The sequence below is a fragment of the Aptenodytes patagonicus genome, chromosome 13, assembly GCF_965638725.1.
Source record: "Aptenodytes patagonicus chromosome 13, bAptPat1.pri.cur, whole genome shotgun sequence".
Lineage (NCBI taxonomy): Eukaryota > Metazoa > Chordata > Aves > Sphenisciformes > Spheniscidae > Aptenodytes > Aptenodytes patagonicus.
The window spans coordinates 5,958,287-5,970,561 of record NC_134961.1 but is presented as its reverse complement, the minus strand read 5'-3'; the positions used below and the strand labels follow the sequence as shown (position 1 = coordinate 5,970,561).

At 55.6% G+C, this 12,275-nt stretch overlaps 1 protein-coding gene across 3 annotated transcripts in view; it reads left to right on the top strand.

Annotated features, from left to right (window-relative positions):
- Positions 1 to 5,475, top strand: part of LMF1 (lipase maturation factor 1) — a 206,423-nt gene extending 200,948 nt beyond the window's left edge. For all 3 annotated transcript variants that reach the window (XM_076350797.1, XM_076350795.1, XM_076350796.1), the window contains one exon: positions 5,070 to 5,475. In XM_076350797.1, coding sequence (XP_076206912.1) covers positions 5,070 to 5,244 — 175 coding nt within the window. In that variant the 3' untranslated portion in view covers positions 5,245 to 5,475. The remainder of the gene's footprint in view (positions 1 to 5,069) is intronic.
- Positions 5,476 to 12,275: the final 6,800 nt, after the last annotated feature.

The window sequence follows — 12,275 nt, the reverse complement described above, 5'->3', positions numbered from 1 at the left end:
TGAGCCCCAGGGAGAGCCAGGTTTCCTTCCCCCAAGGTTTGCTCTGCCCTCAGTATAGATGCAGCTTCTGAGCCTCCCTTTCTAACCTGTCCATGGGGGAATAAACCCACCTTCCCATCTCCCAAGAGAGTTTTGAGGATGCTCTGGCTCTGCAGGGCCAGACCTTGCAGGAGCCTTGGAGAAAGAGAAGTCAGAGGCATTGAAAAACAACCCATAAAACTGCCCTTATTCTGCAAACTTGGGCCGAGATGAATTTATGATCCCTCCTGCTAACGGGGCTAGAATAAGCAAGAAAGCCGATGATGGAGGCTCTGTTACTGTAATGAATTTGTACTTTCCACTGCCACTTGCTCCCTGATTTACAATGGAGTGGGGAACTTCGAGATAAAAAAAAAAAACCAACAAAAAAACCCCACCAAATCGAAAAGACGCCCCATGTTTTGGTTTCTTTCTTCCCTCTCCCACCCCGCCTTGCCCTGTCAGGCCATTAATTCTAACAGAAACCACCGGCTCTGGCTTTTTCCCTCGAACCCCTCAGCTGTTGCAGGGAGACAGCTGCACCCTCTGGAACTAATTACAGCTGTCTGGGAGATTTAGCCCTCCATCCCAACTCCAATATTGCTGCTAATTTTTAACACGTACAGTTGGAAGATGTCATAATAGGCTGATATATGATCGAATCTTAAAAGCGCTACGGCGCAGCTGCTACCGGGCATCTGGCGGGATGAATATATTGTTTTAAAAAATAATGCTTATTATTTTTAGCCTTTCTGCCCTCCCCGAGGCTGCAGCTTTGCCCGATCCGGGTGGCGATGGAGAGCGGGTGCTTGCCCAGAAGCGTAGTGGCAGGCGGGTCCCGGCATCCCGTGCGGGGCGGTGGGTCCTTCTGGGCGGCTCGGTGGTCCTCCCTCTTCCAGCCGTCCGCACCGGGATCAGCGCCGTCGCTCTGCCACGTGGCTGTTTCGCTTCTCCTCCCAGGCACTGCCATTGGGCTCGGGAGAAGCTGCCAAAGGGGCCCTTCTGTCCCTTGTCCTCCATCGCTGTTGTTGTTATAGCAGAGAGGGTTTTCCATCTCCTGGAGGAGAAATGTCTGACTTGCTTTATCTGACCGTATCTTGTTTCGTGCCTCTCAAGTGATTATTTTGCCCTCGTGTGTCTCCTAAGGGACCTAACCTGGGCTCAGCTGGTTCAGCCTGATGCTTCTCCTGAGCCGTTTCCCCTCCCGGCAGCGGTAGCTGGTGCCCAATGCTTCCTGGGGAGCCAGGAGGAGCTGCCAGCTTGCGTTCGCTCAGTAAATCCTGGGAGACTGCTTGCAGCCAGGATTGTCCTTCCTGACCTTTCTGTCTGTCTCTCTGAAACATGGGTCGTGCTCATCCTTCTCCGAGTGTGAGTGACCGCCTGTGGCGTTAGACTCCTTTTAATGTAGATGAAGACAGATAGCTTCTTCATGACCTTCTCGAAGATGTTCCCATTTCTCCAGAGCAGCAAGCAAGGTTCATGTGTGCCGGCAGTCTCCTGCGTCAGAGGGGGCTCAGAGACCTGTGGATCCCTTCCACCAGCCAGAAGGTCTTTGTGCGAGCCCCAGAGTTGCACAAAACGCAAGCAATTGCTGGTAAGGTGATCTGTAGCCTGTAGTGGTTTCTTGGTCTGCAGGTAACCATGCATGCGCGTCTCACCTGAGTTACAAGCTGTCCAGGGCTCCAAGTGATGCTTGTAAACTCTGTGAGCCCTGAAATGATGGACTCTGGGGTGTTAATGCTTTGGCCCTGTTAGTGCAGGAGCGCGTTCGCTCCCTGAATCCTGAGAGGAGGGAGCAGGTCCAGTGAGGCAGCGCTGGAGGAGTTTGCAAATCCTGTAACTTCAGGACTGAGGCACCCAGGTAGATTGTAAATACTGGGGTAGCTTGTAAACTCTATGAGCCCTGAAATGAGGGGCTCTGGTGAGTATTAAACACTGTAGCTTTTACATCCATGAGCCTTGCAAGGAAAGATTCCCACGGGTTCCAGGTTCTCCACATTTCTCCCACAGCCCCTAACCCTGGGAAGGACAGAGAGGACGGATAGCGCGGGGCCTGGATGCTGCCGTCGTATGTTGGTGCTCAGAGGTATTCTGATGCTCAGAGGTATTCCTGCTGCAGTTTCTCTGTCCTGCAGCACATGTGGGCTGCTGCAGCCGTGTCAAGGCTCTTTGGTACCTCCATTGACCAGAACAGAAACCTTCAAGTCTTGAATCCCAGAGAAGCACTGGTGGTGCAGGACGGTGAAGAGCCGTGGGCTGTGGTGTGCTGGAGCTTTATAGGTCATCACTGGGTGAGTGGTTCAGCTCCTGGAAGAGCTCAGCTCCGTGGAGTTCACCAACTCCACAGCCCGTGGAGCTGTGCAGGTTCCTCCTGCATGAATCTTGTCATCCTGACGTGGTCCGTGCATCCCAACACTCCAGCTCACAGCTCAGGTGGAGCGGGCTGGGGGAAGCAGAGTGACCGTGGCTGGGACAAGAGGGTGGCTAAATTTAGAGGTTGGAGGGCTTGGGGGGGACTCTTCAGATTGATTTAGGCTCTGAACAGAAGAGCCTGAAACATAGTCAGATAGAAGGGCAAACTTTATGCCACAAAAATGCATCTTCAGTTGCATGTGGTTGCTTTAATGCTCACACGGTTCTAGTTTTACATGCCGATCCCTTTGATAGCAAACATTTTAATAGACAGAGAACATATGGGAAAAATCATACCACATCAGATGATAGATATTATTTAATCTGGGCAGGCAAGCCCATTCGAAAGGGACAAGGAAATTTTCATTCCAGAGGGGTTATAGGACAGTCCTTGAGGTTGGGGAGAAGGCGCTTCTGTGTCTGAGCAGAGACCTGGCATCTCCTGAGGTCTCCTAGGTCTGCCCTGGGAGCTCAGATAAGTCAACTGCTCTCTGCGCTCTGCATCCCCGTCTAGAAAATGGGAACTTTGCCAGATGGGGTTTGCAGATAGCTCCTTCAGCGTGGGGCACCCTGTTATGCCCATATTGTGGGCGTACGTGGAGACGGGTCCAGCTTGGTAGATGCTCTGCAGTCGCTTAGTGAAGAAAAACGCCCAAAAGCACTGGTGTTTGCAGGCGGAGGGGGGCTTCCAGCAGGAGAGGGACTGACATAAAATCAGCCACTGAAGCTTTTTTGGGAGGTGGATATGGTTTTTGAATTCAAGAAAGCAATCAAGCAGCACAGCTTGGAAATCTCTAACCATCCTGGACAGGAGCCTGCAGGCTACCTGGACCCGCAGGAACGTTGCTGTTCAGTAACGCTCTAATTATTAACAGGAAATTTTGTGCTCCTGCGAAGTAAACACTGTGGGAGTAACACTTCAGCCCCCGTTTGACTTTTACCAGCCTCAGAAAAGGGGGGGGAGAGAGGGTGTAGAAATGGCCCTGGCTGTAATGAAGCCAGCAGCTGCAGGGCAGCATTTATGGTGATGAGGTGCAGGTTTGTGCACCCCGAACCCCCAGCCAGGGCTGTGGCATTGCCCCCCTCTTCTGCCCATTTACCTTCCCGTATTTGAGGGCTGGTATCCTGCCTCCCTGCAGCCCCCCCATCGACGGGCAGCGAGGTGGGGTGCCAGGGCAGCCCGGGAGGTTCTGCCGGGGAGCGGTATGGCATCGGGGACACCTCCATCCCCACGCTCCCCTTGGCACCCAGCCCTTACCAGTAGTTTAAATTAGAGCTGCCCCAGTGCAGCTCCAAATGCATTACTCTGGGCTTCCTTGGATCCCCGCTTCGTCCTCAGCGGAGGGGGAAACTTGGAGGTATTTGTCCTATTTTCATTCCAGCCAGGAGACAATCAGAAAACAGATGATACTGCCGGTTGCTGCAAGTCAGCAGCAAGCAATGGGCGTGATGAACAGCTCCGTGTTAATGTGTTTTGTTAGGAGAATTGTTTCTGTATTGCTCATCTGGGTACCCAGCAAGATTTAAATTGAGATGTCGAGATGTGATTGCAGCAGACCTTTTAATGGGGTGCAGTTTTATCCGTCATCTGCAATCTCCCCTGCTTCCCGTCAGAGTGCCGGTGTTACGAAGGTGAGCGCTAATGGCAAATATATAGGAGTTGTCCCTAATTATTTTAGCAGTAGGAAGGAATTTTACGGCTGCCCGAGGTGCAGCCCCGGGAGCGAGCAGCTGCAGGAGCGTGGTGCCCCGCTCAGTAGCAGGGTTTGTATTTTAGTAGTGAAGCAAAGCAGGTTTAAATGAGCATTGACATGACTTTGACATTTTTATATTGTGGGTTATTTTATGAACTTATCCAGCAAATGCGGCGATGCACTCTGCAAACAGGGACCACAACGCTGGAGGACCGGGGTGTTACTCCTTCTCTTGTCAGCATGCCCTACATCAAGCGGGACCAAACCTCCCGAACCGAGCGGCATGGTTAGCCGCCGAATGTGTTTCGCGACACTGATGAATGCTTCTTTCTGCACTGTTTTAAAATCTCCTTTTCTGTCAGCTCCCAGGGCGGCCAGAAAACAGATGCGCTTGTAGCCCCGCTAATAAGCTGCGGAGCAGAAGGAGCAGCCGCTGGCTGGGGCAGAGGGATGCTGGGGGAGCTGGGGCGGGAGTCGGGCACTGTACCTAAAAATGTCCCGGGCAGAAATACTCCATAGTTGCTCTCAGAAAAGAAAAAAAAAAATTCCTGCTTTTATTAATATTCTTTCAAACTTGGTTGTAGAGAGGTGTGTGGAGCGCACGGTGGCAGTGGGGAACACACAGGGCGGGGGTGTTAAAGCTCCTCTGCCTTGTGCATTGTTCCAAAATTGCATCAAGAGGAGCCCGGGAGCTCCCCGGTGCCTCGCTCCAGCAGGGACGGCTGCATCGCTGCCTCCGGCTGCGGGCATCCCGGGGATGGATGGAGCACCGGGATGCGGGAGCCAGCCAGGTTGAGCACCCTCGAGCTGATTTCTCCATCCAGCTACGGAAAGGCTCAAAAACTCCACTCCCAGGGGACTGTAAATAGGGTCCGGCGCCTTTCCACCTCTGCCCGGCAGCGGTGCCAGCCCCTCCTGAGCAGGCTGTGCTTTGTTTCTCTGCAGGTGGATCAGAGGGGAACACTTCAAGTACAAATTCAGCCGACCTGGGGGAAAGCACGCCAGCGAGGGGAGGTGGTGGATTCGGAAGAGGATCGGCCCTTACTTCCCTCCTGTGAACCTCCAGGGCCTGAAGAAGTTTTATGAAGACAGGAATTGGCCTTACCCCGTGCGGGACTGATGGAGAAAGACGAGCAAGGTCAAGAGGGACCGGCTGGAGAAGAGGGAGAGCAGTCATGTTCCTTCCAAACTACATGTCTTGCCTCTCTCTGTGTTTTTTATCCACATCCTTGTTTACACATATTTTACAGAAGGTTCCCAGCCAACCTGTCCACCTGCTGTTGTGGTCTGGTTTTTCTCATCTTTCTGTTTCTTTCTGTTCAACCTTCTCACCATGGCCTTGCCTGATTGATTTCTTTTGCCAGGCTGCTCCGTTCGGAAATCGTCAGCTCTAGAATTTGGGAAAAAGGTGAACAAATACTGTGATTAGTTTTGGGTAGGTGTTAGTGTTGCTTTCCCCAACCCATTGCATTGTGTGATGGCTGCAGAGGTGCAAGGGGAGATTTCGGGGCGGTCTCTCTCAGCCGGTGCCCCCCGGGGCTCACAGGTTCCCTGGGATCTGGCATCGGGCAGAGCAGCCAAGTCCTGCTCTGCAGCCGGCTCGTGCGGAGCTGATGCTGGCCCGGCACGGGGCACCGCTCCTCCATCCCATTCCACCCCCACGTGCGCCGCCAGCACTGAGCCATCAAAGCTGCTTTATTCCCAGCATAGCTGTCCCCACACTGCCCTTGCTGTCACCCTGGGAAGGGCCCGGTCACCGCCTTCTCACCGCAGGTTAATGACCGGGCTGAGCTAGGTGTCCTGCCCGCCAGGCACGGTCCGGCTATCCCGCAGTTCGTCCCCGGGGCAGCACGGCAAGCCGGGGCTGGGCAGTGCCCCCAGGCTGGGGAAGACACCCTGGGACCTCACCCTGAATGTCCCCTGTCCCTCCTGTTTGCTTTGGAGTCTCCCCTCATCTCGGTCTGTGTTTAAAATCACCCCGAATTGTCCCACCGCGTGGGTTTTGCTTGGTGAGCCCAAATCACAGTGATGGGAGGGAAATGAGAGCAAGAAGGTGGATGGCGTCTGAAACAGCCAGCAACTGGCCGGGGTAGTTTATAATAATTGATTGCTTGTTAGCACATTCTGCTGCACACGTTTCTTCTTGCAGGGGAAAAAAAAAAGATCAAAGTAACCTGTGTAACGCATAAAACCCCGTTGTATCAGGCTTGCGACTGCAGAAAACCGCAGCTTTACTGAGAAACCCGAAATAGCTCCTTGCTGGAGCTGCCGTGTGGGCTCCGTGACTCAGCCCCGAGGACAAGCGCAGCCCTGTGTGGCCGCCGTGTCCCGTGTCCCATCGCTGCCGATGCTCGTGGGTCACCCGGGCGGTGGCGGCCGGAGTCAACAAGTCTGCCGCCAGCCCCACCACGTTTAAACAGGTCTTGTTTTAATGGGCCCTGGCCTGGCAGCGCAGACGCACGAGGCTGCGCCTTCCTGTTTGCTTAACCTGGGATTTTTATAACTGGTGCTTTTTGTCCGCGGCCCCAGGGCTGAAATCCGCCCGTTCGGGGAGCTGGCAGAGTTTGGTGCCGGAGGTGTCTGACCGGCCGGTGTTCGGGAGGAACGGAGCATCCTGCGGGCACAGCCCAGCGCCGCTGGCTGCACGGCCACGCACCCAAGCAGGAGAGGGCAGGGAGCAGCGCAGAAAGGGGCTTGCCGGGCTTTTCCCCCTGGGTTTTTGCAGTGACGTTCACCTTGGCCCCTCGGGGAGGAATTCCAGTGGCTGGAAAGCTTACAATAAGGCTTTCACCCTTCCAGAGCAAATTCAGCCCAAGCCACATGCAAGGGGAAAAGTGTTGCTGTGTGCTGGACTCTGAAGCGGCTCGACGCCTGGGGCAGAGCCGTCCTCCCCGGGGGCCACCAACCTGGCGGGGGCCAATGGGCACCGTGGGGGCAGAGGTGGTGGCCGCGTCTCTGCCCCCGTCCCCAGGGCTCGTCCGGCTGAGCCCATCCCCCCCCGCGCGAGATGTGCCGAAAGCAGCCGAACGTGGTTTTGAAAGAAAAACGGGTCCAAACTGGGAAAAGCAAACCAGCAGGTAACTCTGGCACCGGCACTGGCACGGGGCAGCGCGGGCTGTGGATGTGGGCACAGAAATGCCATTTCACACATCTCGTTCCCCTTTTTGACTGCACGTACCGAATGGGCACCACTGAGAGCGGCTTTCTGGAAAGGGATTAAAGCAAACAGCTCTTGCATAACCAGAGGGAGCTTCACTCATTTTTTTATTTTTTCTAAAAGTGTTAAAAAGGGAAAACATCGGCAGCCCTGTGAGGGCAGCCCAGCTCTGGGTGCAGGCCCCCGGTGCCTGCCGTGATGTGGCTCGCCAGGGACGCTCCAGCTCCCACGGGGCCGAGGTGATGGGCGATAAATAAGGTGAGCTCTGGGTGTCGCGGCACTTATTTGCGTTTGAGGGAGTGCCTGGTGTCGTGTCTGAGCGTCTGATCACCGTCCCAGTGAGCCCGGGCTGCCGGGGCTGCAAGAGCACAGCTCTCCCTTCCCTTCTCCGGTGCATTCGAGGGCGCGTTTGCACGGGGCTCCCTCTTGGTTTGCAATTGCTTTTCCTGCCCGACTGCTCCATCCCTGGCAGATCCAGCTCGGGGTGCCTGGAGGGAGCGGAAGGACCCTCCGGTGGCCTCCTGCCCAGGAGCTGGGAGGGTCCGAGGTCCTGCGGGACCGGCCGTGCAGGCTCTGCGGGGTCCCGGGAGGTGCCCGCCTTTGCCAGGGATGAGCCAGCAGGCAGGGAGCAATGGCTGGCAGTTGGCACCCGGGAAAGCCGTGACGGCGGCGGAGGTGCAGAGCCCATCGCTCGGAGCCGCCGCGCTTCTGCAAGACGTTAACGCTCTTGGCCGGGGACTGGGAAGGTTCTATATGTTACCCGGTCGTGTTCAAACCAAGACGAATAGTTTAATTGTGGGGCTTGGAGCAACATGTAGGGCGCTCCAAATTGTAAATAACATTTATGGCTCAATTGTGTTTTCCTAAATATTTGCCGTAGTTGGAAACCAATGCTCTTCTGCGAACAATGGAAGAACATTTTGTTCCGATTACCACATGGAGGGATGAGGGCGAACGCCGCGATCCCGCATCTCGCTCCCATTATCTCCCTTCCTGGCTTGGCCAACCTGCCGAGGGGCTGGGGACGATGGAGGCCAGGTCGTGCCTGTCGAAATCCGGCGTAGTTCACGGGTGGGGGTTCGTGTCTCGATGGGCATGGGAGATAACGGCGCGGCTTCACGCTGAGCATCTCCATCTATGTGAGCTCGGGCGCTGCCTGCACTTACCTCTTTGCCAGACGTTATTTGAAGCATTTTATTTATTTTTTTATTTTCTTCTGCCACGGCTGAAATTGAGCCCTGGAGTCGGATGCACAGAGCGAGGCTGGACCCCGTCCCATGACCCTGTCCCACCTTGGGCAGCCCCCAGCAGTCAGGGCGCTTTGGCAGGATTTTTTCAGCAGGTGAGTTGGCCGAGAGCAGCACACGCCGTCCGTGTGCTCTCTGGCTTGGCGGGATTACGGAGCCTCCCATGAAAAGGCACTTTTCACCTTCCCAGCACCCGGGACAGCCACGGTCACGCTGAGCTTACCCCACCACAGAGCCCGTGCCCCGCTGTCCCTTGCCACCAGCGCCGTCCCTGCCTGCTCGGGGCCGACCCAGCTCCCGGGCGGGGGCTCACCGCAGCAAAAAGCCCATTTCGGATCCTCCCTCTGTGACTGCATCCATCCCTCTGCCAGGGGTCCCTGCCTCCAGATCCTCCAGGTAAAGCCGGGGGATTTTAAGTCGCTGTTAAAAGCGACTCTGCCCCCGCCCCAGCCGCGCTGTCTGCTCCCCGTCCACGTCCATCCTTCGGCTCTAATGTGAACGAGCTGGCGCGGGTGGGCAGCCCTGTCTGTCTCCGTGGGTGCTGGGGAGCCAGCAGCTTCGGTAACGGCACGAGGGTGAGGGTGCCCCCCTGCCTGGGTGACGGGTGATGGGTGACAGACGTCCCCCAGGTATCCCTTGCGGGCTGGTCACCGGCAGCAAATGGTGCTGGCCTCCCCCCTCCCCAATTTAATTAATTTCTTTTGGTTTCCAACCTCTGGGTCAGGGATAATGGAACCCAGACCGGCATTTCCATTCCTGTTTGCTGTGCACTGTGCTTGTTAAGCTTTTTTTTCTCTTCTCTTTTTATTTTAAATCAAAAATTCTCGCTCTGCTCCAAAGCACTGGCTGGAAGATAATACACATTCAAAGGCAGTGAGGAAGGTGCATGCAGGGGATTAAATTAGAAACGTTTCCCTGGGACAAAATTTTAAAAAAGAAAAGAAACAATTATTTAGAGGGGGTGAGGAAATCGGAACCATATTGTGTTATCTGTTGACTAGAGGTTTTCTTGGAGAGATTTTTCTTTTTTCCCTGAGCTATGCGCTGGAAGTAAAACTTTGTGGCGTTCCCAAGTCAGCGCGCCGTAAATCCATTTGAAAGATAACTCTGTCTGAGGTCTGCTCCTGCCAAGCTCCTCTTCCTCAGATGTCTTTGAAGAGGGGACGGGGACACCCACCAAGCACCTGGCAGAGAGGATTAGGGTCCCAACATGAATTCCACCAGCTCTTGGGCACGGGGTTTGGGTCCATCAGTCAAAACAACGATCAGCTGAACCCCCCCGTGACAACTCTCTTATCTTGGCTGTGTTTTCCCAGCTCATCTCCTGATCTGGAGCCTGATCTAATCCCGCTCCCTCCTGCTGTTTCTCTTTGAGGTCCAAATAGGTCCCAGAGCCACTAGTGCCGAGAAGGGGAGAACATGGCCGGGCTGCTCGCCCCGTGGCAGCCCTGGGCAGCTCAGGCTCCCGCTGCGGCCAGGGGCATCTGGGGTGACATTGTCAGATCAAAAATAAGCAGCTTTATTTTTTATTTTTTTTTTCCCTAGATGAAAGTTACTGACCTTTGGGGTATTATGGATGCATCTTCCAAAAGCTGTGCTCCCCTGTCCGTCTGCATGGCCGTCGGTGGCTCTGCTGCAGCGCCGGGTGCTCCGCAGCACCTCGAGTGCATCACCCACAAAAATCACGGGGCGGGGGGGGGAAATACCTGGGAGAGGCCCCCGTGTGCACGCAAATTAATTGTCACCTTTCCTCCCCGGCTCCTGGGCAGGGTCCCCGCGGGGAATAGGGGATGCTGGCGGGGAGGGGGGCTGCGGGGAGCCCCACCGGAGGATGCTTCGGTGTTTGCACGGAGGACGGCGGCGTCATGCGGCCCCTCCAAATGCGTTCTGCACATGTTTGCCGGGGACAGCCGGGGCTCGGGGCACGCCGCCTTCCTCCCCGCTGAAACCCAAGCGCGTCGCTGCATTCAATACTCGCTCGGCAATGGCCTGCTGCAGGAACCCTCGAGCCCTCCCGCTTGGAAAGGTGCCCCCCGCTCCCTGCCCGCTGGCTCGTCCCAGCCCTGGGGCCGTTTGTCTGCAGATGGGTGTGAGCCCTGGGGCCTCCGGGAGGTGCGCGAACGCCTTCGGGAGGGTCGGGGCGGGTGACTCGGGTACCCAGAGCTTCCTCCGTGGGTGATGTGGGTTTAGGTGGGTCCCTGCTGCCACACTGGGTGGAGGGAGGAAAGGCTGGAGGGGCCCCTACGTATCCTCCTGGGGAGGGGAATCACAGGCTCGAGGATGCTCGTGTTTAACCTGTGCTGAAGGTCGAGCTCCTGTCCCTGCACGTGGCGGGGACATGCTGGACGGGGGACCACGCTGGACCTGCCGGCGCTGCCCCTTGCACCCTGGGTCCTGCCCTGCTGGCGGCCGAGTTTCCCTTCGTGGATGACCAAACACAAAAGGTTCCATTTTCTGCACATCCCAACCCCACGTCCCAGCGCGCCCAGGAGTTACTGCGAGTTCCCGGGGTCGGTCCCTCCGGGCAGGTTGTCCCCTTCAGCTTTGTTTTGTGTTGCTGTAGAAGATTCCTTGCTGAGATTTTTTTTTTTTTTTTTCCTCCTGATGTCATTGCAGGTTTTTTTTACTTCTGCAGCCCTCTGACCTGCTGCCGGGTCCCCAGGGGCACCCGCTCTGCCGCGCACCCAAAGCCAGGGCTCCCCAAGGCGAGTCCTGGGGGTAACCACCACTGTGGCGGGTACCCAGCCCGGTGATTCCAGCCGGCGGGAGGTCCGGGCTGCAGGATTGGACCGACTTTTTTTCCTTTTTGCCAAGATTACAGCCTTTTGAAAGCATGAGACCCCCTAGCGAGCACAGCTGGGTTTGTATTTCCACATGTTGGCCACCGACTGCAGCAGGGTCAGATCCCGCAGCCTTGGCCCAGCTCATCTGGACTGCTCTTCCCCCGAAAAAAGGAAGCCTCCCTGGGTGTATAAATGTCTATTCCTGTTGTTGCTGCTGGGGAACACAAAGTGAATATGTACGGGCAGATGGGTTTTAGCTCATCCCTCGTACACGGGGAATGGCTAAATCAATCCGTGCTTGTATAACTCGGGAGGACCCAACAGTGCGGCTGTCGGAGCGAGCTGGAAGGGACGATGCCCATGTCAAGGGGAAGGTGGTGCGGGAGGCTGGATCGGACCGTCCAGGGGCCCCCAGAGGGGCTGGCTTCTTCGGTTGCTTTATTACCTTGCCCGCCATGTGAGGCTTTGGCTCAAGCCTCATTGAATATAAAGTTGCAATGGCTTTCAAGGTTTTATAGATCATCTACCCATCTCCAAGCCCTCCAGGAGAGCTGTCTTCTGGCGGTAAGATGGAAACCTGTGTTGTGTGTTAATGTACACCGTGTTTACTCTCCCACAGGAATTTAAGACTGAGCTGGAAAATCTTTAACAATGAATTTATGTTTGGAAGTTCTGTTTTCCCATCGGGGTTTATTTCGGCTGCAGGAACACAGAGAGGTTCCCAACTCCATCATCATCACGCTGGTCACTGGGCCCTGGGAGGACATCTGCCCCTCACCAAACCCCCTCGAACTGACAGCCTTCCTTTCAAAAAACCCTCTAGGGCTGGTGTAAAAACTCTCAATTTGGGGAAAAAATCATTCCGTCCGTTTGACTTTTTTGAGATCCACCCAGGTCGTATTTTCAAACCTTTCTCTGGGTAAAAGCGTGGATTCGATTCGTGTTTTGGGAACAGGGCCCTTGT